Raw genomic sequence first — 27772 nt, 5'->3', positions numbered from 1 at the left:
AAAACAAAATAATTAGTCGAGTGTATTAAATATTAAATAAATAAAGATAATAATAATAATATTAAAAGTGGTTTTCTAAGATTCTTTGAGGACTCTTTCGTTTCATATTTTATTGTGGCTTATTGACATTTCTCTCCGATAAATACCTGGATACTCTTACGATGTGCTAGATGATCAACAGGATTTGATAATTACTTGATAAGATTACTAATTTAATTAAAACATAAATAATAATGAAAACAATAAAAAATTTTAAACCTAGAGCAGACACTTGCGCATGCGCACAACTACTATTAGATCAACGGGCATAATTAAAATTTTAATAATTAATTATAAATATAAAAACAAACAAACAAACGCTATTTTTGGTGGGGTATTAACAAACAAATCAAGATAAATGGAAAAAAAATTAAAAAAGATAGAAAATGAGTATAGTCACCGCTAACTTCAAATAAATTTTTAAAAATTTATTTAAAAAAAAATAAAGAACGAACAAATAATTATTTATAGCGAACATTGACGAACAATCGACGAACAAACGAATTGCTAAAAAAAATTTGCCAAAAATCGAATTCCCCCCGCCAACTTAAGGGAGCTCTGTTACAAGTCACAAATAATGCCACACTATATAAATATATGAGCGTGAATGTAGCAGACATCAGACAGATAAATTTTAAATAAATAATTAACTAAATTAAAGAAATGTAATTTTTAAAAAAAGCGCGCGATTTCATTTAATTATTTAAATACGGAGTTTTTTATTTTTTTTTCCACCCACATTTTATTTATTTATTCAAAATTTTGAAATTTCTAATTGTCAGTTACATTCACACTCATTTGTAAATATGAATTTACTATTATTATTATTATTGTTATTAAATGTATCATACTATAGAGTTTATTCAATTGTAATTCAAATATAATTATATATATAGATATATAAACTTGCTAAATAATAATCACAATAACTACTTGAAATAAATGTGTACTTGCAAACTAAATATACTTAAATTTATGACACAAAATATATAAAAAGTATCGAAATATCTCGATCTCGAAAATAAAAATCGTCTTTATCTAAAGCTTTGAATTATTGGGAGGTTAAGTTTGAATTTTATAAATTATATAATTTACTGATGATATTTAATAAATAATAACAAAAATAATGAATTCTGTTCCGATACCTAAAGACACTCAGGTAAATTTTCTCTTTTTTTTTTAATTAATAAATAAATAATTATTTTGTATTACCGGTTACTTAATTAGAATGAGTGTGAATGTAACTGACAAATGGAAATTTTTTAAATATTGTAGTAAATAAATAAAATCTAATTAGAATAAAAATAAAAAAATGCGTATTTAGATCACTGAAAAATTAGCGCGCGCATTTTTTAAAATTTCATTATTTTAATTTATTTATTTATTTAAAATCTATGAATTGTCTGATGTCTGCTACATTCACACACATTGAAAAATTGCTATGATTTTTATAAATAATAAAATAAATTATTGACAGGACTTTCAATTCAAACAATCAGCAGTACTTCCAGTATGTGAGAGTATAAAAAATATACCAAGTGCGTGCAATTTAATTGTCGCTGATGCTAAGCGCGGGTTGCTGTACACCGCAACTGATGATAAATTGACAATACGAAAATCCGATTCAAACAGCAATGATTGGAGACTTGATCATAAGCTTCCATACCCGGTGTCACGTCTGTCAATGAGCTGCGATTATTCTTATTTGGCAGTGACGTTTAACAGATCGACGGCCCACATTTATAGCGCCAGTTCGCTGGCTAAAAATTCTCTGGAACTCCTTCATGAGATCCAGTTGTCTCATTCAAGTCAGAACGTATTCGCTTATGACTTGAAATGGAACCCAGCGATACCGGGAATGTTCTGTACAGTGGCCAGCGATCATTCAATCGGTAGTTTCCAAGTTAAAATAGAGCAGAAGACAACAGTTGGTGTTATAGCGCTAGAAAAAATTCAAAATGTCGAAGCTATGTGTGTTGCTTGGAGTCCAAAAGGTAAGCAATTAGTCGTAGGATGTAAAAATGGTAACATAATTCAGTTGAAACCAGAGTTGAAAGTTATGAGAACTATTTCTGGACCTTCTCCAAGCATAGGAGAAATTATAACAATTCTTTGGATAAGTAATTATCAGTTTTGCGCTGCTTATTATGATGGAAACGAACGTCGGGTTAATGTACTGATTGTTGATGCACCAAAAGGTGCTGACGCTAAACCCACGTTTACTTGTTATGAAGACATAACATTCGGAATGCCAGATAACGATGCCGAATACTTTCCGAGATATTATTTTGATTATGTACCTGAATGGAATCTAATAATAGCAGCTAGCAGTAGCAGCAGTGAAGTAGCTATTCTAGGATCACTTAATAATGGCACCACCTGGGAGCAGTGGCAACTAATTGACAGCGGAAGAGCGCAACTTCCATTTGTGCGTACGTCTGAATCATACCCAGTTGGTATGACAATTGACAGATCGTCGACAGTAATTTTACCATGGGGTCCAGAGAGTACTTTACCACATCCAGTTCCAGTCTTACATTTATTCGGTACTTCGGGACAAATAGTCAGCTTTCATATGGTCAATTTACTGCCAAACTGTCCAGCTCTGTGTACACCGCCCTCGGAACCGGTAAAAACTGACCAAATTAATACGACAATAACATCAGAGATGACTTTTGTTCCCCATTCAGTAGCAACAAGCACTCCAAGACCCAAGCAAACTGAGTCGCTTATAGAGAGACCTAAAGTAGCCATACCTCCTCCGAATTTTTTTAGTGAACCTGCAAAGTCTGTCGCAGCTCCAATCGCGGCACCAGTTAATCCACAGATGTCTGCACCACCAGTGGAATTAAAAATTCCAAAGCCAAAACCAGTTGATAAACCTGCAGCTACGCAACAAATCGAAAGTAAACTTTTATCTAAACAAGTGCCAGCACCAGCTCCATCTCCAGCTTCAGCTGCTCCTGCTCCAGTTTCTGCTCCAGCTCCTACTCCATCAGCAGTTGAAAAAATAACTTACGATGACAGTTTATGCTGGCGCGCATTTCGTGAAGAGCAGATTCATTTTGAAAAAGAATTACAAACAATTTTAGAACCTCAAGTATTTGACATTGGTACTAAAGAAGAACGAGAAAAATTAATTTTACAATCTGAACAAGTTGATAATTTTATACAAGAATTAAATGAAACAACAAACAGTTTGAGTAATGAAATTTCTTATTTGAATTCACTGTTACTACAATCATTTGGTTGGCTAGAAGAAACTAAATCGAAACAATCTAGTGGTAATTTAATCCGAGATCATCATGATAAAAGTAAAATAAATGAATTACAACGACGTTTTTCACATCTACAGTCTCAACTAATCCAAGCGATGAAAGTTTTAGACTCACGCTGGGCTGAAAATGAGCAGCAAGAAATGGCGAAGTTTAAAATTCCCGGTCTGGAATATATCTATCAATGTTTGACGAGATACAATCAACTTATTCAGATAAACAAGAAACGTATCGATGAACAGACAAAGAAATGGAAGTCTCTGTCACGTGGAAATAAAATTTCAAGTTTGAATAAATCTCTTTCCAAACTTAACATCAGTTCTACTTCTTACGGGGGTAATACTGAAGATGATATGATTGAAATGCGTTGCAAAGCCGTCGCTGATAATACAAAAAATTTTACTTTACAAAAGCAGAATAAATTACGTGATATTTTGATGCAAACTGAGCCTCGTGTCATCAAGAATATTAATCCCTCAAATGTTCATGGAAGATTAGAAGCAACACTTTCAGCTCTTGCACTACAAAGTACTACTCCAATTACAACTAAGAAAAAAGATAAAGCCACTCCTGCAGTTGCCACATCTTCAGCTGTCACTCCTTCAGCTATAACTTCTGCAGTTGTCACTCCTTCAGCTGTTAATCCTGGAGTTGTCACTCCTCCATTTGTTACTACTGCAGCTGGTACTACTGCACTAACAAAAATAATATTTACATCAACAGGAGCTTCCACTGAGACAAAGTCATTAAAACCCGCAACTAAACCCCAGAGTCCTCTTGCATCACTTAATAGTATCGTAGCCAACCTTGGATCCTCTTCATTGGACACTTCTGTAAATCAAACTAAAACTTCTCAGCCATTGAACTTCCCCGCCAGCACATTTTCATCAGTATTTGGAAGCAATCTTACGATACCTAGAGTTAATGACAAATTAAATTTAGCTGGTGGACAAACGTTTGTTGTTAAAAAAGTAACCACCCAACAGAACACAACACCTGTGCAGTCGGCACCAGTAGCAGCAACGACAGGGTTTTCAAAACCAATACCAATTTCTTTTGGTACACCAGAACCAAAAGCAGATAATTCAACTCCGAAAGAAAATACAAGTAAGCCAGTGATAACTTTCAAAGCCAAGGAAACACCAACAACTCCTGGCCAACCGCTGTCTTTATTCACGTCAAATATTCTTGAAACTTCGGTGGCTGGGTTGGGAACGCCCAAAGTCAATCAGCCTGCAACAGCAGGACAAAATCAGCCGACAAATCTTGGAACCAGTATGACATTGTCATTGAAAAGTTCTCTTCCAAGTCCTGTGACTACCAGCCAACAATCGCTCTTCAGTTTTGCCACTCAGCCATTGACTACGTCGACTTCAAAACCTGTCACTGCGGCAGCACTTTCTGAATCCATCCAGACGTTCTCGTTTGCTTCGAAACCAATGGATGCACCGACTTTGCCATCAATGAGTGAACAATTTTCCACACCGCCTACTACTCAATCATTGGACCTATCAAAATTATCTAGCGGCCTTTCGTTGCCAAATGTGGTGGCCGAGAAACCCGCGAGTTCAGTGCCCAGTTCGACTTTCTCATTTGGCCAGCTATCGATACCTTCTACGCCGCTTAATTTTGGAAAAGCTTCTGCTGCAACACCAACTTCAGCTGCTCTTCAGTCAGCTGGTATCAACGTCAGTTTGCCAGCTGGAACTACTATTAAAAAACAACCACTTAGCTCTACTAGTCCACCGTCGACTCAAACCTCTTCACTATTCAATACCTCACCGTTATTATCATCCAGTATGTTTGGTGGAACAACAGCCGGGCAAACTTCAACCTCAATTTTTGGTGGCAATGCGGCTGCTGTAACAACATCGCAATCAGTATTACAAGATAATAATAAAGTTACTTCGACAACAGCTGAAAAAACTTCCACTGCACAATTGTCACAGTTATCATTTGGAGAAAGTCAATCAACATCAACTAATTTTTCTAATGCTGTATCTAAATTATTTGGTAAACCATTAGCACAAGCTACAACTTCAACGACATCACCATCATTTTCTCAACCAGCAGCAGCAACATCGCCATCATTTGCCCAATCAGCAGCAGCAACTGGAACAGCATCGCCATTTGCTCAGCCAACAGCAGCAACTGGAACAACATTGCCATCATTTGCTCAGTCAGCGGCAGCAACTGGAGCAGCATCCCCATTTGCTCAATCACCAGCAGCAGCAACTGGAGCAACATCACCATCATTTGCTCAGTCAGCAGCAGCAACTGGAGCAACATCACCATCATTTGCTCAGTCAGCAGCAGCAACTGGAGCAACATCACCATCATTTGCTCAGTCAGCAGCAGCAACTGGAGCAGCTCCGCCATCATTTGCTCAGTCAGCAGCAGCAACTGGAGCAGCACCGCCATCATTTGCTCAGTCAGTAGCAGCAAGTGGAACCACATCACCATTATTTGGCCAGTCTGGAGCTACAACTGGTATAACGTCACCGATATTTGGTCAATCTGGACTATCAACTCCAGCAAATCCTGTAAAAATACCGCCAACAACGACAGCATCCAGTTTTTTCGGAGCCCCCCAAAACCAATCAATCAGTTCACCATTCAGTGGCTCTGGTACTTCATCTTTGTCTTCAATGTTTGGGGCCACGACTGTAAATTCTGAACCAGCGCCACCAGGTACAGGAATAGGATCAGGAAGTTCTATGTTTGGAGGAGGAACGTCCAATACATCAACGCCACTCTTTGGAGCAGCTTCGCCCACAAGTCCCTCGATATTCGGCGGAGCCGCTGCGAAACCCGCGGCCCCAGCGTTTGGAGGCGCACCAACATTCGGATCACCAACAGCTCCTGCTTTTGGCGGGACCGCAACTTTCGGCTCAAAGCCTGTTTTTGGTGCTCAGTCATCAGTATTCGGTGCGTCGAGTCCTTTCGGAGCTGCACCGGCATTCGGTGCTAGTCCTTTTGGCTCATCAATGCCTGTTAATCCCCAGGATGGTAATATGTCAATGGGCAATACTACTTTTGAAACATTAGCGACCCAAAATGGAGGACTTTCGTTTAATAGTTTAGCTCAAAAAAGTCCTACCCAAGACAAGCCAGCATTTTCCGGCGGAAGTTCTTTTACTAGCTGGCGATAATTTCAACAATTATTTTTTTTTTAATTTTTTTCTGTCAATTTAAAAATCTTAATGTTTAAATTTGTGAGTTTTTTTTTTAATAAGATTGTGCTCATGTAAATAAAATAAAGTTATTTGTATTTCTTTTTTATTTATTGTTGTTATTATAAAAAATATTAATTACAATTAATTATATCATATCATAAGTCTTAATTAATATAAGAGAAAAAGATATAGCTAAATTTATATCGCTCGTTTGACGGGTTTAGGTGCGATGGAGACTTTAGTCGGTTTACAAAGCTCTAGAATATATGGATCATCATTTGGTGAATAAGTACAAGCATTAGATGAAGACACCAGGAGAGCAATCGACACTTCAACGTTGCAAGCCTCCATCCAGACTTGATGAGACAACAAGACAGTTGTCTTTAATCTGTAATCAGTTCCTTCGGGATTTTGCGGCCTCAAATCCGCTTTTTTAGGCAGCAGTAGTTGCACCTGTTGATCAGGATGTCGTAATTTAATTCTGATAGTACTCGGGTCACGGAGGTTTAGGATTTTAGCAGTGAGAGGTATTCCGAGAATAAGACCGCCCGTGAATTTGAGAGCCGCATCAGCGTCTCCGCGAGGTTCCTCAATAATTGCGCGGCATAATTTAGTAGTAACTGAGGGACGCGGCAGTCGTTCTTCTCCATGTGCTGGTGGAGTTGTCAGAAGAGGTAACAGTAACCGTGATAGAGATCCAGGTTTAGCGTCCGCCATGGTAGGAATTTCCATCACTAGTGCCCGGGAAAATGGTGGCAATTTTGATGTATCTTCGGGTAGCGAATCAGCTTCGGACAAAAATTGTCTTGCCAGTGGCAGTGCGCTGCCAGTTGCACTTTTTGTTATTCTTATCAACTCAACGGCTAGTGCTTTCAACCAAACGTCTGTGGCAAGAATTATTTCATTCTCTTCTAATCCAACAAACAGATGCTGTAATCTTGAAAAAAAAAATTAATTAATTAATTAATTAAGGGGAGAGGGGTCTGAGATATGAAAAAAAGAGGATATTTTTGTGATTTTTTTTTCAGAGGACCTCTTTTATTAAAATTCTTAAAATCAGTGACATTATGAAGCATCATTTCAAGAATATTCTGCTAAATTTTCAAGAAAAAATATTTAAAAACAAGCCAGTGGTAGTGGGGAGAGACGAGTCACGAGAGAAGCAGTCATGAGTTATCCTGCCCACCGCATGATGATTTTTTTTGAGGTGACTCGTCTCTCCCCACTACCACTGCCACATTTTTCAATATTTTTTTATAAAAATTTAAGAGAATATTCTTGAAATGATGCTTAATAATGTCACAAATTTTGAAAATTTTAATAACGGAGGTACTCTGAAAAAAAAATCACAATATCCTCTTTTTTTTGTATCTCAGACCAGCTTCTCCCTCCTTGATGAATAAATAAATTTAATAAAATATTTTAGATACTTACTGCTGGACATTTTTTAATAGCAACAAAATGTTGCTATTTGACGAAGGCAAAGTATTCATTGGCATCGAATCTGTTTGCGACTGAGTTATTTCTTTGATAACAGACCGCAGTAGTAAAAGACATCGTACATAGAGCGCAGTAAAATGGGAGGCGCCTTCCATTTTTTTGTCCATTTCAGCCAACCTGTCAAGATCAACAGCAGCAGCTTCTAGTAATTGTACGTAGACTTTACCACCAGGTCTTGCATTCTCGACACCAGCGACCATCCTCTCCAAGAACTCTTGGCCTCGTTGATCGCAAGTCTTTTCGTCCTTCTCATCCACATCGACTCCGGGTGCTCGAACCAAAGCTGGTCGCAAACGTGGCACCAAGTGCGGCATCGTGTCTCGCAGATAGTGGTAATGTTTAGCCGCGTGTTCGGAAAAAAGTGCGTGCATACTAGGACAGTGTAGAGCCGCATTGAATATCAATACCAGGACACTCGCGTAAGAGGGATCATCAACATCTGGCTCGGGAGTGTCAAAGAATGGATGCCGTCCAAGCAATTGTGGTACCAGTGGCAATGTTAGGTACGGATGAGAAGCACCGAGAGCTGCTAGACAGCTTCTGATGCTGTCTTTGTCCTGCGGATACCTCGTCAAATTATCAATAAGTCTATTGACACACATGTGGAGACAATTTCTGGTAGCGAGACGACTGGCAGCGAGAGTTGCATGCAACCCTTCTCTAACTTCATCTGAAAAGTCTTCTAATGCACATAAAATTGTCTCTAGTTGGTCTTCTTGAAGAGTAACACTCGCAGACATTTTTCTCAACGACTCAATGGCTTTTATCCTGACATCCTGGATCTCATCATTGAACATATCAACCATAAAGTCCAAAGCGATTCGGGCTATCGCCGGCCGTTCCAGAGACAAAGTGCAGAGTGACTCGACAGCAGCTGTACGGACTTCTAGAAACTCATCCTCAAGTCCGTGGATAAAAGCTCCGCACGATGCACTGCGTTCTTCTATTTCAGAGCCCTCGTCTTCAACGCGCATTTGCTTTTTATCCAAAGCTTGCTCTATGTATCTACTCGAGACCTTCTTCATAGCCCCCATCAAACTCATTGCTGTGGCGCGAACTCGTGGTGACAAATCACCCATCAGTCCACATAGTTTTGAAAACGCGCTGTCTATCATTCGAGTGTCTTCGCCATCAGTACCGACGATTATATTTTCTGGATACTCGATACCCAGCATCCAAATTAGCTTCAGTACAGCCCGTCTTACTATTTCATAGTCATCGCGAAGAGCACTGCAAGCTTCGGAAAAGAAATTAGGAGTCAACCTGCAACCGCGTTCCGAATGAAGTTCTGCCATTGTTTCAAACGCTGCTGCACGAACTCGAGGATCCTGTGATCTAGCATAATGACTTACAAGTACCAGAGTGTCATCACTTGAGTTCAATGACAAATAACGTCCTATTATTGAGAGACAACGTGTCTGGACACCGTGCCAAGTATCTGATAAATGTTCCCGGGCTATTTTCAAAACTCCCAAGCGATGATAGTCTCCAAGTTTCAATAACGTTGATAACCCTTGACTTATTACTCGATGTGACTCTTCATTTTTTAACAAACGAGACGTTTCGTCAATTATTCTCACTTTTTCCGACGAGTGACTGGTCACTTCTCCCAGCTCTGCTAGGACCCAGAGAATTTTAGCTCTCACTGCAGCTTCAGTTTCTATTCCGAACCGTTCAATCAACTTGGTAACTGTCAATGGGACATCTTCAGAGGACATTCGTGACAGGGTGTCGGATATTCGTACCAGTAATTGCAGTGCATCGTTCCCGCCTTTGCATTTCTCCAGACATTCAACGTAAGCCAGAGCTGAACAAACGTCTGATCCATTTTTTGTGCTGCTGCTCGACTGCAAACGCAGTGTTCGAAGACGTTTTATCGGCGGTTCTCCAGTTACGACCTGAATTTAATTATTTTATTAAATTAGTGATAAATTTATGCAGGTCATTAATGAGTGTCAATGTAGCAGACAAATTTAAAATCATAAATAAATAATTAATAAAATAATATTTATAAAAAATGCACTTGTTAATTTCAAAATTTTTTAAATGTCCATTTTTAAAAAATTTTATTTTACTAATTATTTACTCTATTTATTAATGATTTTTAATTTGTCTGATGTCTGCTACATTTTTAATATCATTGAAAAAAAAATTTTTTCTATTTACTTGGCTTTGATTAAATTCTGCGAGGACTCGTTTCTTGATAAGAGCTGCCATTTCACCAGGTTGTTTTTATTGAAAAATATATATGTATATATATTTTTTACATCATATAGAAGGATATTGATTTGAAATTTTATAATTATCAGCAATAATTATTTGAAAAAATATTATTTTTAAATTCCATGTAATTTTATATTGAGATTTTGAAATGTAAAATTTTCTTATGTGATTGTCAACATAAATCATTAAATTGACATAACCTCTTTGACAAAACTATATATAATTACTTTTAAAATCCGTTGGAAGCACTGCAGAACCACGTGCATATGATGTCATATTTTTTATTTGTTACTGATTGGTGTTAAAACAGAAAATAAATTCTGCAACTTGATAAAAAATACTAAATATTTTCATCATAAAAATTAAAATTTGAACCTAGACTTTATACATAAATAAAAAATCGATTATTAATACTTATGTTATTTATTATAAGTTTAATTATAAATAATTGAAAAATGTTGGTAAGAATACCTCAGACATCATTGACGACTGCTTTTAAAAATAGGTAATTATTTAAAAACTTCATCAAGTGAACAAAACTTAACCTCTGTAAATATTTTTTAAAATAAAATTGTCAATATCTAGTATTAAATTATTATTCTTCTAGGCTGTTTATTATCATGATTTTTTAAAAAGTTGTTACAGCTCTGCCCATGTAAGATATTTAAATTTATTGCAAAAATGTCGGTTTTCATCTCAAGGAGCACCAGGACATTTACAAAAAATATCACAGAGTGTCACTGGATTTCCACCGCTGTCAGAGCCAGTTTTGAATTTACCTAAACCTATTTATTCAACAGCCAAAGAAGAAGACCAGACGACACAGATAAGTGTCTTGTCAAATGGATTGAGAGTTGCATCAGAAAATAGATTCGGAAAATTTTGTACTGTAGGAGGTACGCTTATTAATTAGCAAGCCAATTATTCATGACTGTTTAAAAAATAATTATATTAATTAATGTCTTATTTGTAGTTCTAATTGACTCAGGACCTAGATTTGAAGTCGCATATCCCAGTGGTATTTCACATTTTCTTGAAAAATTAGCTTTTAACGTAAGTGAATTATAGACAAAAAAAAGTAATTAATAATTAATCAATTGATTAGCAAGATTTTTTTTTATTTTAGTCAACGAAAAATTACAAAAGCAGAGATGACATAATGCTGACGTTAGAAAAGCACGGCGGTATTTGTGACTGTCAAGCATCACGAGATACATTTATATACGCAGCGTCTGCTGAAAGTCAAGGCTTAGATACAGTAACTAAAATTCTCGGAGATATAGTTCTAAGGCCAGTGATCACTGATGACGAATTGAGTTTCGCCCGGCAAACTGTTCAATTTGAATTGGAGTCATTGCATACTCGACCTGAACAAGAGCCTTTACTCATAGATATGATCCATGCCGTACGTTCTTCATTTCTATTAACATACTGAATAATATTTATTTGCTACTAATAATAATAATATACATTTTATTACAGGCTGCATATCGAGATAATACACTCGGTCTTCCAAAAATATGTCCATCAGATAACATCGATAAAATAAATCGCAATATTTTATTTACGTATTTAAAAAATCATTACACACCTAAACGAATGGTTGTAGCTGGAGTTGGTATTGATCATAATGATCTAGTCAATGCAGTTCAAAAGTAATTAATTCATAGCTTTAATTTTGTGGCTCCTAGATAACATTTTTGTTATTTATTTTAGGTATTTTGTTGATGAAAGACCGATTTGGGTTGAAGATAACACTCTAGCTTCGGACAAAGGATCTTATGCAGTAGATAATTCAATAGCTCAATATACTGGAGGATTAATAGTGGTAATTAATATGTTTTTATCTTTTGAATATAAATTGAAAGTCTGTTTTTGAATAATTATTAAATTATTTTAATTTTATTTCAGGAAGATTGTAATGTACCAGTTTATGCAGGACCCAGTGGTCTTCCTGAGTTGTCTCACGTCGTGATAGGACTTGAAGGATGCTCGCATCAAGATCCTGACTTTATTTCAATGTGTGTTCTTAATATGATGATGGGAGGAGGCGGTAGTTTTAGTGCTGGTGGTCCTGGTAAAGGAATGTACACTCGTCTTTACACTAACGTACTCAACAGGTAAAAAATTTAACTAATAATATTCATCAGTCTATAAATATTTGCTCAGTTAATTAAATAAAAATATATTACTATAGGTATCATTGGCTATACAGCGCGACTGCATACAATCATGCATACATAGACACAGGTCTTTTTTGTATTCATGCATCATCGACACCCGCGCATGTTAAAGAAATGGTACAAGTTATTGTTAAAGAATTAGTTGCCATGTCTGGAAATATGACCGAAAGCGAATTAGCGGTACGTTACGTATATATTTAATTAAATAATTAAAGAATTTTGATTAATCAATGGATTTACTGAGTTTAAAAATTAATTTTAAATTCTAGAGAGCCAAGAAACAATTACAGTCAATGTTACTAATGAATTTGGAACAAAGGCCAGTTGTTTTTGAAGACATTGGTCGTCAAGTCCTTGCTACGGGATCAAGAAAACGTCCAGAATATTTCATTCAAGAAATAGGTTCATTTAATTATCTTTAAATTAAAGCCATGCTCACACTTTTTTAAAATATTACATGATTTTCAAGTGTCATAAGCTATAAATTAAAAAAAAAATTACTTACAGTTGACATCAATTAGGATTTAAACGAAATTTGTTGACACTAGAAAGTCATCACATATTTTTTATAAAGGAGGCACTGACTGAGAACGCTCTCAATAAAATAAATTTACAATTTGAAATTTTATTTTTACTGTTAACAGATAAAGTATCAAAAGATGACATTTACAAAGTAGCACGTCGTTTACTTAAATCTCCCCCGAGTGTTGCAGCTCGTGGAGAAGTTAAAAATCATTTGTCGTTGCCAGATATCCAAGCTGGTCTGTTGGATACTCAAGGTCGAATGCCAGGATCGCGGAATAGACTTTCAATCTTCCGCTGATGGGTCAACAAGATGTTCGACCATCTGTTCCATTTTTAGCCAAACAAATAAATTTATGTTTCGGTATCATTTCATTTAATCGACTGTAAAAAAATAATTGTAACATTCATTTAATTTAAGCCAAATTACTGATATGACAGCACTTTTATTTTAAAAAATGGATAATATTCAACTAGGATTTTTTTAATCGCACAAAGTTAGTGCGTGTATATGTTCAAATAAATCGTTAATTCTATTTATCTAAATCTATTATTTATTTAGTTATTAATTAACGTCTTTTTAATTGCCGATCAATAAAATACTAGTTCATAAGTTATTCACCGGAGTATAGAAATGAATTTTTGATGGTAAATACTAGCGCCTACTCCTGATAGCTCCTGTTTTCCTATCACACGAAGCATCTCAATGCCTCGACGTCACGTTACATTACTAATTATATACATATGTCTGTATCATGTGACGTCCAGAAATTTTCATTCATAACTAAAAGTCATATTATTCACATATATTTTATATTTAAATTTTTTAAATGTAAATTAATATTTTTATCAGATTGATTAGAAGTTATATTAAATGTTAATTAACTACAGAAATTAATTAACACTATAATTAATTTACATGCATTTTTTCGAAACGACAAATTTATTTTTATTCAGCGATAGGAAGCAACAATCGTTCGTTAAATTTACAAAAAAGTAGAACGAGTAATTAATTAATTAATTAATTAAAAAAAAAAATCCTATGGTCAATGCAATTAATTAACTCAAGCGTCACCTGGTTGTCTATAACTCCCTAGTATTCTTGGGCAGGTATCACATGAGGGCAGTTTTTAGATTTTTTTTTCAACAAATCAATTAAAAAAAAAAATAAAAATAAAAATATGCACATGTAGAAAATTAAAAAAACTATAAGTGTAATTTTTTAAAAATAATTTTTTATAAATTAAAAAATTATCAGTCGGTTAAAGCTGTTAATTGACTTAAACGTCACCTTGTCCATAACTTCCTAGTATTCTTGCGCAGGTATCATATGAGGGCAGTTTTTACCTTTTAAAAAGTTGTCACATTTTCCCTCCGGAGAACAGGAATCTAGGTTTAAATTTATTTCAACAACTTCCTCGTCTTTGTAAACAGGAAATAATAAGTATCTATTTGTTGATAAAAATATCTTACTTTATTTAATTAATAATATAATAAAAAATAACATATTTTTTAAAATATCTTTTGTGATATTTCCTACTGGAAATCTCTAGATTCTGCCGGTTGTAAATCACAATAAATATGTTTCAGAATGAAAATATCCTGAGAAATGAATTATGAAGAAGCAAATGGAAAAAGGAATTGAATTACTTTCCGTGATTATTAGACAATGAAATAGATGGACCAACACGTGGAAAATCTTTGAGCGTTCCCAGGACATCAGAGACCCATAGAAGACTCGAAACCTTATCAATGTCATACTTACCTGATCACCAAGGGTATAACATCATTCAAATACTCTAAAGTAACATGATATTTGGTAATTTTCAATGTCCGACAAACATATCCTTACTCTATTTACTTTTCAGTGCTCCGCTAAAGTTCTTTGAGCTTTTTTCCAGCATGGAATAGAATGAATTGAGATAAAGTTATAAATGGAATTCATTGAGACTTGAAACCATCGGTTACGTTATCGTATCAGGAAGTAAGGAATAATATTGAGCGTGTCCTTAATAATGTGCGCAAGTCACGTCATCATGTGTATACATGATCCTGAGGATGAGAAGATTCTCTAACTGTTGGATTGTCTAACCGCCTGTTCCACTCGAGGGCGATAAGTATGCGTTTTGAGGAGAACCACTTTATCTCGGCATTCTTCGGAAAAAAAACTGACCTGTCTCAATGTCCTAGTCTCTATTGGTCCATCAGGATTCGTCTAGCTGATTTCATTGGCCGTTGAACTGCCGCGAGCTTACGTAAGAACGTTAAATTTTTCTTCTTTTAAAATTTCATCAATGAGTTGAGTCTTGAAAAAAAAGTCGACCTATTGAATAAGAAAAACGTGTCTTAGATTTTTTTTAGCTGGACAAAGAAGAGAATCTTAGATAATATTTACTTTTAATAATATTCCTTGCATCAGGATTCCAGGACCAGGGGATGTTTTGTAAAGTTTTTTTTCTCAGTATTTCTTTCTTTCATTTTTATCATCAAGTCTCTAGAAAAGTATTCTCGGAATCAGGATTACATGGACGATGATGAAGATGTTTCAATTGATAATTGTTAAAAAAATATAATAGTAAAAAAAAAAACGACTGATGAAAATAAAAATTGAGTATAATAAAATATAAAAGTTTAGTTTCGAGTACAGACTCGTCAATGTCATGTCACTCATCAAACGCGTGGCGCCAGAAGTATTCCTTCCACCAGGATGCCATAAATCTAAAAAGCTCGCTCTACAGGAATGCCAAATACAAATATATGTACATATATATGTGCTTAGATAGAGATTAAATCTATTTCAATAATAAAAGCTCATATTTTAAACAAGAGCTTGCTTTAGATTCTATCAAATCGATTTCGTTTGAAGAAAAACTAAACAATAACAACTTAATTATTGTACATGAGTAGGTATATATTTTTATACATGAATACGAGCTACTATATAATATATGTATTTTTTTTTTAAGGATATATACATATATATTTATATATATGGATTTAATAGCATTTGGAAACTAAATTATTCGCTCAGTCGTAATGGAGTGAAAAAAAAGTTGAATTAATTTCAATTCGAGCTTCAAAGCACGAACTTATTTTCTTAATAGGATACTATGAATGTCCAGCAGGTATTTCAAAACAATCTATATATTTATATGTGTATGTATGTATGTATAAATCGTTGAATTGTAACAGGACGAAGGACGCAGGCTCCGTTCGATTTCCTTCATAATTTCTACCCCACATGGAAAACAGGAGAATAGGCAGCATAAAGCTTACGCTTGCGCAGGATTTGTTTGTTCAATTTAACGTTTTTATATATTTATTTATATTATATAATTACTGGAGAAAAAACAAAAATATGTTAATTAATAACAGTCAGGAAAAATCCAAGAGATTCTTATGAATTTTCATATTAATTTCATGAGAACGAATGAGTTCCATGGAAGTTTTAAATTTACCACTTTTTGAAGTGATAGATCTGAAAATCAAATTTTTTATTTCACTATTTTGGATTTTATTTTTGTCATTAATTATGATATTTATTGATATGAAATTATTTTTACTAAATTAATATAATAATTTATTAATTATTGCATAAGTATATGAAATTTAATTCATAAAATTCAACAATGAAATGCTTGATATTTTTTATTTCTATTCAATTGCCAGATATCAATCTGATTGCGCAATTTGTAAAATTTTGTTATATTTTATTAGGGGATGTTTTTGAAAATAATGTCTATAGTCGATAAAAAAATTTTCTGTCAAAAGTAAATTATAACTGCAATTTCCGGGTGAATAGATGGAGTAACAAGTTTGGAATAGATTTATCGTTTTCACGAAAAAAAAATTTTTTTAGTATGAAATTTAAATTAACTCCAATTTTTTTTTTTTATTTTTGCCTGCGTTTAATATGACATTTATTTAAGAAATGATTTACGAAGTTTCCAATTCGTAGAATTAACAGAATTTATCTGAATTAAATAGATATAAAAATTTAATTCTGTTTAATTCAATCGAATCCAGTTGTTTAATCAGGTTAGTCTACTGAAATTACTCTTATTTGCAGAAAGAAATTAGCATCCGGATAGTGTATGTATATATTTATATTTATATAAAAAAGAAATTTACGCTGATTTTATTAAGATAAATCTCTCAATTGAATATAATCATAAAATGGCACAAAATGTTATCTTTCAGACCAAGTACGGTCTTCATAAACTTTAATTAACTCACAATGAAATACACGGAGAAAAAATTATAGTAACTGTTCCTAGTACGCTTATGAAATATCATCCCATACCGTTATGGTAATGATTACTTGGAATTATGGGATATAGACCCATACTTTCTGGGAAAGTTTCCATAAGTATGGAAACAATTCCTATTATTATGGTAACAGTTCCCACATCGCATGTGAAAGAATCATGGTAATGATTACCATACTCATAGGAATAGTTCCCATAAGCAAATAGGAACCAATCCTATAACCACATTGTGACGGTTCCTAAGCGTATCTAGTACTGGTTACCATAATATTATGGTAACCATTCGCATAATATTATGGTAACGATTACCATAATATATATGGGTGCCGTTCCTATAACCAACATTTGAAAAAAACCGGTTACCATGCAGTATGGGAACCATTCCCATAATATGTTGTAACTGTTACCATAATTTTCTCTCCGTGTACACACACACACACACACATACACATATATATATATATATATCAATTAAGCTTTATTTTTCCTTATGACTTTTAAAATTTTTTGACGCAGATGAAATAAATAAAATGTCAAAGTATGTAAAAATGTTTTGTTAAAGCAAACAATAAAATAAAAATATGTACTTTAAACTTTTGCAGCTTCAGGCTTTTAAACCCTTAAGCTCGTCTTAATTGAGGCCAAGTCTTGTTATCTGCGAAAGAGTTACCACAAACAATAGACGAAACAATCGACTAACAATCGTATATCACATCAGTAACCGAAACAAAGGAATAAAACAAACCAACAGTGTTCCTCATTGTTTTACTTTTTTCATTCTCCCTTTTTATTACAAAATTTAAATTAAGAATCCAGTCGCTCGTGTTATCTTTTTAATTACATTGCGAAAATAAAAACCATCTACACTAAAATTTATATTGACAACAAATAGTTCAAAGTAAACAATAATAAAAATAATAATAATTTTTACTTTATAATAAATAATTAAAGTACTTGTGAATGTAATTACGAAGCATAGATAAATTATTCCAAACATCAAGCCTCATGTCCATAAACACTCCAATTATCGTGTAATTAAGTCACATAAGAAAGAAAAAAATTAAATTAAATTAAAAAAAAAACATATTTGTCTAGCGTCTGGTGGATGTAAATTATTTCAGCATATTTACGGTCGTTTTTTTAAATTTATTTAATTTTTTCTTACATCAACAAATATAAATACATAAAACGTGATAAAGTTTGCATCCATATCTATAAATATTGTTCGTTAGTTAGTTAGTTACATATATATGTATTTATGTGTGTGAAGTAAATTCGCGCGGATTTCAACTCGTGTTCTCTGCAACAATTCAGCAAATTAATTAGATACGTGTCAAAAAACATCAGAGTGGCAATACTCATCGTATAACTACACAACCAGCCTCTGATTTTAATTTCTATCTAACAAACTTTTTTTGTGACGTTTATTTTCATATTAATTTGCTCCAGAACTCTTGATAAAATTTTTTTTATAAATAATAATTTAACTTGTAAAGTTAAAAATTTATTTCTATAAATAATAAAAATATCATTAAGTATTTCAGGAATCAAATGGAGATAATGGGAATAAAAGTTCGAGAGAAAATTTATAGAGGACAAATAATCGTTAAAATAACAGTGATGTTTCTGGAGCATATCGGGAACGAAATTGTAAATTAAACCTGTCCTCCTTCTGCCCTGAAGGCAAACAACTCACCACATTCACCGCACAACTTGCCATATAATATATATGATAACTTATAATGAGAGTAAGCGAGTAAGCCAGAAGTACAGAGGCAAAGAGAGAAAGAGACCGAGGGGAAAAGCTCGACCCGCCACTCGACGCGCTAACTTTTCAATCTCGGTCGAATGATCGTCGGAAAGCCCCGCGGTTACCCCGGCAACGATCCAGCCCGTCATTGGCTGGCTCCGTAGACCGCCTTCGAGCTCTATAATAACCCTCTACCCTCTACCCTCAACCCTCAACCCGCAACCCTCTTTCATCTTCCTCCCACAGCTCTCTTCAACACTCTCTCTCCTTCATATCCTAGCACTCCCAGACTTCCTTGAACATTAACCATCCTTTACTATCCTCCATCCTTACCCACATCGCCTATCATCGGAGCAGAGCGCACTTAGCCCCGTGGTTAACTTCAATGAGCAGATAACAAGCTACCCCTCGACTTTACTCTGTAATATTCACTCGCATAAATGGACTCGCGGCTTTGTCAAATCAACTGTCGCTTGTGGTAAACAACTATAACACTGTTTTATTCTGTATATCTATTCTCTATAGTCTATAGATTATTCAATTATTATATATATACATATATATGTATATATACACATATATTTTCTCTATGAATACGCTGACCAAATACCGTTACCTAAACAAAAATAAATGTCCTGGACATTAAATTCAATAGCGAAATAAAATATGATACTGAAATTAGCCGACGTTTATTAATATTTGGATTTTTAAAAAAACAATAAATTATGAAAAAAAAAATATTTTAAAAAATTGCACTTGTAGACTTTTAAATTTTCTACATGTGCATTTTTTTGGACTTTTTTTTTTTTTGATTTTATGTGTTGAAAAAAAAATAAAAAAATTTTAAATTGTCTGCTAACTAGGATCATAAATAAAATTGTTAAGTAAATTTATTTTTATAAACAATAAAATAATTAAAAAATTAATTACGTATTTAATTGAAGTGTAAGGTAATTTAAAGTACACTGATATAGATTAACTTTATTATCTCCGTCGTTTTATTATAAATTACAAGCAAATCAATGACTTGTTGATTGACTGTTACGTCTCATGTCAGTCTATTATCGACAGATTTGTATGAAATTTAAATGAACGGATCACGACAAAAAAAAAATACGTGATATCCTTTTTTAAATTTTATTTTTATTTATCATTTTTTTTTTTTTCAAGAGGAGTTATGGAAAAAAAAGAATCGGACAAACAAGCGAATGACTTTTGCCCGTAATTGGAACCGCGGGAGCCTGACCAACGTCCGTGTTCAAGCACTCTTTTCACATAACTATCATCATCTTTCTTCGAGGGTGTCTCTGAACAAGTAAACCCAAGAACTTTAATAATACATACATGCACACACCTTACACTTCAGTGCTACACAATACTTTTTATAGATTGCACTATTTTTTATTTAATATTTCTCTGTTACAAAACCACTGCACTGGAAAAAATCGGCAGTGGATTCGGAGAAATTACAGATTTTATTTGAAGTCAAATTCACTCCGAGTTTTTTAAAAAAATCACTCCGCATACGGAGTAAATTGGGAGTTTGTTTTTCCAGCAGAGTGATTTTGAAGTAGCCTGGGTTTTATTTAAATTTTCTTAGGGCGGGAAAAAATTTTTCTACTCCTAATTAATTTTTTTCTTTAATTTCAAAATGAAAAATTTTTCTTGCGTAAAGAAATCTTTTTTTTCTATGTAGTATTTAGTGCGTTGTTTTAATCTTCAATTACTTTTATCAACATAAGTATAAAATAATAAATTAACGTCTTTTATTATTTTATTCCCACATTTAATTACAGAAAGAATGAAGGATGTGCAGAAGATAATTTATGTACAATTTAACAAGACAAATAGCGCAATTATGATCTGAGGAAAATATTGAATAAGAAATTAGTAAACCTTGTAATCAAAATATCATAATTTATCATCGTGTGTCTGTACAGATATATCAATTGCTCGGAGTAAATCCCCCAAGTTAAAGTAAAGGTAAATCAATGGAAATAAGGCTGATGTGTAGGGTGACAAGGAGTAGAGTGAGTGGTGTAGTGAGAGAACTCGTTGGAATTGCCTGGGAGATCATTATCGGCAATTTGCGATATATCTTTCGTTGAATAGAGAGCCATATTGCGATGTCACATAAAATCTCTTTCCCCTCGATTGTTACTGCACATATACACACTTGTTCTCTATTATATATCGCTTATTGGCATTATTTTGTCTTTGCTTTACTTTAACAAATTTATACACACAAACTAAACACTTGTTATGATAAATAAAATACCCTTAAGGTAATTACATATTTTTTTACATTTACATTTAAATTTATAAATATTTTATTTATTCACAGGTCAATAATTTTATTGCTGTATAAATAAAAATATATATTTTTTATAAGCTCTACAAGTGCTTCAAAAAATACCCACTTTTGATCACTAAAATTCATAAATTCAGTGAAAGTAAAAAAAAGACATCGACTTGTTCAGACGTAACGGAGAAACTGTAAATTAAAACCATGGGGATTCAAGATTCGTGAATATTTAAATATTTATTTGAATTTTTTTTATAGTTATAGCAGCTACTCATTCTCAGTGGGGTTTTTGTTCTGTTTTGTTTTTAAAAGAAAGACAGCTAAGGCCGCTTTGCTGTACACTTGAATTAATTTGCTGTATACGTTAATTTTTAATGAATTCATAAAGGCACGTCTGATGCCCAAGTTGATCTTCACTACTGTATGCCGTGTTACTTTCTCTCTTGATTATATTACCTACGGCATAAATGTTTGTCATGTGTAATATACATATATATGTGTATAAATATGACAAGAGGATAAAACCGAGCTGTGATGTGAACTGTAATGACGTGATGACATTACGTAGCCACTCACACACCCGCTTGTTTTTTCTATTTAATGCCACAACACGTTTCATATACTAAATTAATTTTATCAAATATATATATATATATATGTATGTATAGAAAAAAAAGATTTCTCGGCGCAAAAAATTTTTATTTGTCGCAATAAATTTTTTACATTTTGAATTAAAAATTAAAAATTTTTAAGACGAAAAAAAAATTTCTTCGAGAAATTTTTTCCAGTCCTATGAAAATTTTTGTCTTCAATTCATAAAACAAAAAATTTTTTTACTGTGGAGATATATATGTTAACAATATAATTATAATTATAATTAAAATTAATAGTTACTGAGAATTAATGCTTCAATTAATTAAAAGTTATATTTTAAAAGGCAAGTAAATTTATTTTGAATCGTTAAAAAATGACGATGTAGATTTTCTGTATTCATTCGAAATATTTTTTAGATGAGTGTACAAATATATATATACATATATTTATATAAATATATTTTATATTTTATGAGTATATTCTATAAAGTTGAATGTGCGCTTGGGCTGATACCAGACCGAGTCAGAATACCTGTGGAGACTTGCGCATAAAAGATAAGTACGCGGTGAATAGACTAACAGGGTAACCCACACATATATTTATGCAGGTGTATTGTATACATGTATATTTATATAAGTATGTATGTGTAAAGGAATGAGGATGAACAGAAAATAGACGAGGTGAATGAGGGGATTAAAGATGATGGAAGGGTGAAAGAGAGCAGGGTATCATGCATATTTACGATTACAAACCAACCCTCGTTGACCGAGAGCTTGCAAACTACTAACAAGTGTTTTCACACCAACCCTGTTATAAATGTTTAACTATATAAATATATAAACAATTTATTTATTTCATAATTTTAAATTTTATTGTAAAATTGCTAAATATATTTTATTAACAAATAATTATCAAATTTATTTTTAAGCTTTAAGCTTTGTTAGAAATTATGATAAAAATATAAATAAAATTTTTCATTAAAAAAAAAAAAAAAAAATTTTGCATGAATTGCTTTAAATAAAAAGCCGAGAGATTATAAAAGTCAAAGAATAAAAGTAAAAAAAAATCTTTTCTAACTCGTGATTAATCGCGGAGATATAAATCTCATAGCACACCTCAATAACACAGCATTTTTTTTTACCCTACCACAAATTTAACACAAACTTGGCTCTGGGTAACTCGGCAACTTGTTCATGCACTCGTTCTGTATATGTGTACATGACCTCGAGATAGTCAGAAGACCAATCACCAGCCACCTACCAAACACTCGACCAATCCACAACATTCTCATCCCCTATTTTAACCCCACCGCGGTGGCAAAACGCGCGAATCGCAAATCGCGGTTTCTGCAGCAGGGTGTAGCGATCTTCCACCCCCAAAATGGCTGCGAAATCGCGCGGGCATTAGGAACGCCGTTCAAAATAAACGGGCGGATTAATTTGAGGGGTAACTTTGAGGAAAAATAAAGTGAAAAAATATATAAGTTTACTTCTACCACTTCTACGACCACAGTTTTACTATACTCCCTCACCTTGGGGTCTAGTTCAATTCAAGGTACATATCAGAACGTTGGAGAATAGTCTGATGGTCATAAGGGGTTGCAGACATCAGCCGCACACGTACGTCGCGCGTTTACAGTTAAACATGTTTTAAGTCTCATTAATTTATTTTACGAGCTGACGATAGTATCAAATGTGCATTCACTTAATTTTCATAAAATTTAAATCTTCAAAAAAGTTGTGATTATTTTTATTTCTATCAACAATTAGCAGTTAATTAATTATTTATTTAAAAAAAAAAAAAAACGTTCTATTGTTGGTGAGTGGTTTTAAATTTTAAAAAATGATGCAAGAACATAAATCATTTCTTATAAGAGATCTTTTGGGTGACGTACTTGCAGAACGTGTCCAAGGTGAGTTTTTTAATTTTAAATGGACTTCAATTATTTTAAAAAATAATCGCCATCTTGTTTTATAAATAAGCGGTAAAAGTCAGGGAATACACGATGACAAGTCAATAAATCAAGTATTTGTTATTATTCATAGACATCGAGGTAAATAAAAAAATAATAAATGCCGCGTGTCTCTGCACAGGGAAGCTCGTTATGACGGGGCCCCTGGAGCGCAGTGGCATTATTTAATTGCCGTAAAAAGAATCGAGGATTTGTATTGTGAATAGGATAGGGGATTTACAAATTTACGGGGGTTATAAGACCCATCGAATGCTATAATAATAGTATAATAGTAAGAATAATTTAGGATGAATTGTATATACAGATGGCCTGAGGTAAGGACAGATTCGTTAGGACTCGTTAGCCACTCGATTTCTCTAATTTATATATACGACAATTTATCTCCCGCTGTGATCGATTCTTATTTTAAATCTCGTTATCATAATCTTTAACTTAACGAGTAAAATCACTTCTTTTTTTTTATATAAATTATTTTATATAATTTAGTGGAGTAGTTGATTTAAAGAGACGATAAATACAATTAAAAAATTAGATGATTCAGAAGACGACTCGGCGCTTCACTCAGACTCCGAAGATACGATAGATCCTGGAAGCAGCCCCTGCACAAGACTGAGCAGTCCGAATCCATTGCTATCACCGTCGCCGGATCCGCCAGTTAACTCAATAAAATCTTGCGGCGGACCTACGTCGGGTGGCACTCAATCAGGACGAAAACCTCGTAGAAGACGTACGGCATTCACTCACGCACAATTGGCTTATCTTGAACGTAAATTTCGCTGTCAGAAGTATCTGAGTGTTGCTGATCGTAGTGATGTAGCTGATGCTTTGTCGTTGTCTGAAACTCAAGTTAAAACATGGTATCAAAATAGAAGGTTTGTTTTTAATTTTTTATATTTAACACCGAGGGAAAATAATATTTTTACTGAAAAACATATTCTACTTAAAGAAATTAATTTTTTTGAAATAGTTATTAAGAATAAACATTTTTGTATGAAAAATTTTTTTTAAACAAAAAAATTTGCTCAACTCAAGTTAAAGTATTTGTTGGTTTATTTGAAGCTGGGAAAATAAGTATCAATTTTCTTTTGATAAAATATTATTTTAGTTAATTGAAAAAAACAATGATTGAGTAAAAAAAAATTCGTACGTAAAAATATACTGTAAAATATTTTCGGAGTAAAGGCGGATTAAATCCAGAACGAATTCGGAGTGAATGCGAACCGATTGCCTGTGTATTTATTTAATCCCCTTGGAGTAAAATTCACTTCTAAAAGGAGTTTATTTAATTATTAAAACTCCGAATCAGAGTGAATACGGATTCAAATGAAATGCAGATCACTCCAAAATAATCCGGCTGAAAAAAGAAACTCGCTATTTACACCGTATGCAGAGTAACTTTTTTTAAAAAACTTCTAAACTCCAAGTGATGTAGTGAACTAAAATTCACAATATCTTCGAATTCATTATCAACTTTTTACAGTATACTAAATTTTAAATAAATAATTATTTAGTTACCTTTCTATTGATTCACCTTGCGGTTACTACAATTTATTTTTATCCTACTTCGTACTGCCTTCTTTTCCTATTCTAGTTTGACTATTTTCCCTTTGATTAAATTAATTAAATAATAAATTAACTGTGTAATTACAGAACAAAGTGGAAGCGCCAAAATCAACTAAGACTTGAGCAATTACGGCACCAAGCGACGGTAGAAAAAGAACTTCTCGTACGCGGAGTTGGACTCCATCATGGTAGCATTGACGCTTATTGTCCGCCGTACTCACAAACCGGAAATTCACCACATCCACAGCCACCTCCTCCACCACCAGCACCTTCTTCAGCGTCAACCGCAGCCTTTTTGTCCACCGCCGCCGCACTTTTTCGCAACGTCACATACGTACACGGATGTCCACTTTAACATCCATCGACTTCCATTGACTATCAATCATGGAATTAACAATCACAACTTTCTGTAAATATGTAATTATCATATTAATTAATACAATTATTAGATCTATTAATATAATATTATTTATCATCATCATAATTATTATTATTATTTAAATACATACCATGTGGTGTGTTTGTGCAATTTTATTTAAAAACTTTATTTTTAAAATCCAAAAAAATATCTAAGACTTGAAATAATAAAAAAATTTAATTATTATTAGTATTGTGATGCACTAAGTAATTTTAATTGTGCAATTTAATATAAAAAAAAAATAACAATCTCTACTAGTGTTAAAGACAACTATCAAAGCTTCTTTTATTTATAGCTTAAAATAAATATAATTGTAGATAAAATAAATAATTTAAATTATTGGACTATTATTAAAAACAAACAATTAAAAAAATTATTGTGTAATTTATTTAAATTCATTTATAAGGTGTAGAAATAGTGGGTACCTAAGGGCATTCAATACCCCGCACTTTTTAAAAATATTCAATGACTTCCGGCTGTCATAACGGTAGTATTAAATTTTATTAATAAATATAAAAAAAAATTAAAGCATTAAATGAAAAAAAGGAAAATTCCACTAAGGTATAGATTTTTAAAAAAATTACTCAGTTGACATCAATTAGAAGTTAAACTGCGTTGCCCTTTTTTCAATTAATGCTTTACCTTTTTTTAAAATTAACTATCAAAATTTTAATACAGTAATTACTATTGAGTCATCGAATATTTAAAAAAAAGTGGGGGCACGGTCTAGTGGCTTTAATTAAATTTATTTACCAAATTTCGTTTGACTCCTAATTGATGACAACTATGTAATTTTGTTTTTAAATCTACATCTTGATGAAATTAATATAATTTTTATACGATTATGACAGTCGAGATTGAATATTTCAAAAAAGTGGCGGGGGGGGGGGGGTACTGTCTGAGAATACCCTTAAATGTAATTGTATAAAAATAGAACATGACACGCGCCATTGGGCTAATTGAAGCAGAAGGTAATTGGGCGAAACCGATACAAGATAAGTGTCCACTTGAATGGCACGCGGCTAACAACAGTATAATTTAAAATAGAGTATTAATTGAATGATGGTCATATCGATATGCTGATACCGTAAATTCTTTTAATTATTCCTCATCTCATACTCATATGGAACTTAAAACACAAAGTAATATGAAAATTACACCACTTGATCTAATGATACATGTACTGGGGTCTTGTTGACTCGCCGTATTCCATATCGTTAATTAATTCTTATGTTAAATTAAAAACAAAAGCGTTAATTAATTCTTTACAATTTGAATTTGAATTTTAATATTTTCTTTTTTTTTCAGTACTTCACTTGCTAATTTGTCTGCCTTTGATAATTTACGTACGTGCACGATCTCACGCTGATTTTCATTATTTTTCTTCACTCTCTTAAATTTAACATTCCCTTTACTTGTCTTACGGTTAGTATATATGCTTGTGTAAGTATAATAATAATAATAATAATAATAATAATAATAATAATAATAATAATAATAATAATAATAATAATAATAATAATAATAATAATAATAACAATAATAATAATTGTAGTGTCCCATCAGGATATGCATATAAAACAAGTTTAAATAAATATACGCGACGATATTTGCACCCAGGGGGGTCTTATATGGTAAGACGAGTGTCAAGAGACGTGTGTCACGTGTCTGTATATGTGTACGTGTATTGTGCACTGTTGCAGGGTTTTAAGGCTCTATATATATTGTATGAGATAAGAGCTTGTACTTGGGCACGCGCTACTATCTTTTTGCCTTACCTAAAAATTTTTGGCTGTGCGTTTCTTACTTGATAAATTTATTTTTATTATTTTTAATTAACGAAATAATACTCTGGAAAAAATCACTCGGAGTTCCGGAGTTTTAATATTAAAATAAACTCCCCATCAGAGTGAGTTGTCCGAATTTGGTCTGGTTTTACTCCACGTTCACTCCGCAAATTTTTTACAGTGTAATATAATGCCTT

The 27772-nt window shown here is 33.0% G+C and overlaps 4 protein-coding genes across 5 annotated transcripts; 3 read left to right on the top strand and 1 right to left on the bottom strand.

Moving 5' to 3' along the window:
• The first annotated feature begins 1052 nt into the window (after positions 1 to 1052).
• LOC103576917 (nuclear pore complex protein Nup214) lies at positions 1053 to 6596 on the top strand. Its single transcript, XM_008557369.3, has 2 exons — positions 1053 to 1198; positions 1517 to 6596. Exons 1-2 carry the CDS (start codon positions 1166 to 1168, stop codon positions 6464 to 6466), a joined length of 4983 nt encoding a protein of 1660 aa, XP_008555591.3. The 5' UTR covers positions 1053 to 1165; the 3' UTR covers positions 6467 to 6596.
• A 5-nt stretch (positions 6597 to 6601) lies between these two features.
• On the bottom strand, positions 6602 to 10400 carry LOC103576916 (integrator complex subunit 4). The gene is made up of 3 exons (XM_008557368.2): positions 10157 to 10400; positions 7925 to 9888; positions 6602 to 7427 (listed from the first exon to the last, which is right to left on the bottom strand). The coding sequence occupies exons 1-3, from the start codon at positions 10205 to 10207 to the stop codon at positions 6689 to 6691; spliced, it is 2754 nt and encodes a 917-aa protein (XP_008555590.1). The 5' UTR covers positions 10208 to 10400; the 3' UTR covers positions 6602 to 6688.
• Positions 10401 to 10568: 168 nt separating this feature from the next.
• On the top strand, positions 10569 to 13458 carry LOC103576915 (mitochondrial-processing peptidase subunit alpha). The gene is made up of 10 exons (XM_008557367.2): positions 10569 to 10718; positions 10850 to 11109; positions 11187 to 11266; positions 11340 to 11618; positions 11696 to 11868; positions 11930 to 12041; positions 12125 to 12333; positions 12411 to 12576; positions 12666 to 12798; positions 13041 to 13458. Exons 1-10 carry the CDS (start codon positions 10669 to 10671, stop codon positions 13217 to 13219), a joined length of 1641 nt encoding a protein of 546 aa, XP_008555589.1. The 5' UTR covers positions 10569 to 10668; the 3' UTR covers positions 13220 to 13458.
• Positions 13459 to 23661: 10203 nt separating this feature from the next.
• LOC103576911 (homeobox protein slou) lies at positions 23662 to 27215 on the top strand. 2 transcript variants are annotated; one of them, XR_549387.2, is made up of 4 exons: positions 23662 to 23747; positions 24340 to 24679; positions 25458 to 25787; positions 27097 to 27215. XR_549387.2 is itself a non-coding variant. In XM_008557362.2 (3 exons), the coding sequence occupies exons 1-3, from the start codon at positions 23678 to 23680 to the stop codon at positions 25723 to 25725; spliced, it is 678 nt and encodes a 225-aa protein (XP_008555584.1). In that variant the 5' UTR covers positions 23662 to 23677; the 3' UTR covers positions 25726 to 25979. The 2 variants fall into 2 exon arrangements, 1 of the variants encoding a protein (XP_008555584.1); XM_008557362.2 differs by lacking the exon at positions 27097 to 27215 and having other exon boundaries at positions 25458 to 25979.
• Positions 27216 to 27772: the final 557 nt, after the last annotated feature.

Source organism: Microplitis demolitor, chromosome 7 (genome assembly GCF_026212275.2).
Source record: "Microplitis demolitor isolate Queensland-Clemson2020A chromosome 7, iyMicDemo2.1a, whole genome shotgun sequence".
NCBI classification, from domain to species: Eukaryota; Metazoa; Arthropoda; class Insecta; order Hymenoptera; family Braconidae; genus Microplitis; species Microplitis demolitor.
The sequence above is the reverse complement of the archived record's forward strand: the minus strand, read 5'-3'. Positions and strand labels throughout refer to the sequence as shown.

Excerpts from the sequence above, each read along its gene's own strand:
- LOC103576917 (XM_008557369.3), top strand. The coding sequence starts at position 1,166 with ATGAATTCTGTTCCGATACCTAAAGACACTCAG. Across the intron at positions 1,199-1,516 it reads CGATACCTAAAGACACTCAG|GACTTTCAATTCAAACAATC; the intron begins GTAAATTTTCTC and ends AATTATTGACAG.
- LOC103576916 (XM_008557368.2), bottom strand. The coding sequence starts at position 10,207 with ATGGCAGCTCTTATCAAGAAACGAGTCCTCGCAGAATTTAATCAAAGC. Across the intron at positions 9,889-10,156 it reads CAGAATTTAATCAAAGCCAA|GTCGTAACTGGAGAACCGCC; the intron begins GTAAATAGAAAA and ends AATTAAATTCAG. Across the intron at positions 7,428-7,924 it reads CTATTAAAAAATGTCCAGCA|ATTACAGCATCTGTTTGTTG; the intron begins GTAAGTATCTAA and ends TTTTTTTTCAAG.
- LOC103576915 (XM_008557367.2), top strand. The coding sequence starts at position 10,669 with ATGTTGGTAAGAATACCTCAGACATCATTGACGACTGCTTTTAAAAAT. Across the intron at positions 12,577-12,665 it reads TGACCGAAAGCGAATTAGCG|AGAGCCAAGAAACAATTACA; the intron begins GTACGTTACGTA and ends TTTAAATTCTAG. Across the intron at positions 12,799-13,040 it reads ATATTTCATTCAAGAAATAG|ATAAAGTATCAAAAGATGAC; the intron begins GTTCATTTAATT and ends TACTGTTAACAG.
- LOC103576911 (XM_008557362.2), top strand. The coding sequence starts at position 23,678 with ATGATGCAAGAACATAAATCATTTCTTATAAGAGATCTTTTGGGTGAC. Across the intron at positions 23,748-24,339 it reads ACTTGCAGAACGTGTCCAAG|ATGATTCAGAAGACGACTCG; the intron begins GTGAGTTTTTTA and ends TTAAAAAATTAG. Across the intron at positions 24,680-25,457 it reads ACATGGTATCAAAATAGAAG|AACAAAGTGGAAGCGCCAAA; the intron begins GTTTGTTTTTAA and ends GTGTAATTACAG.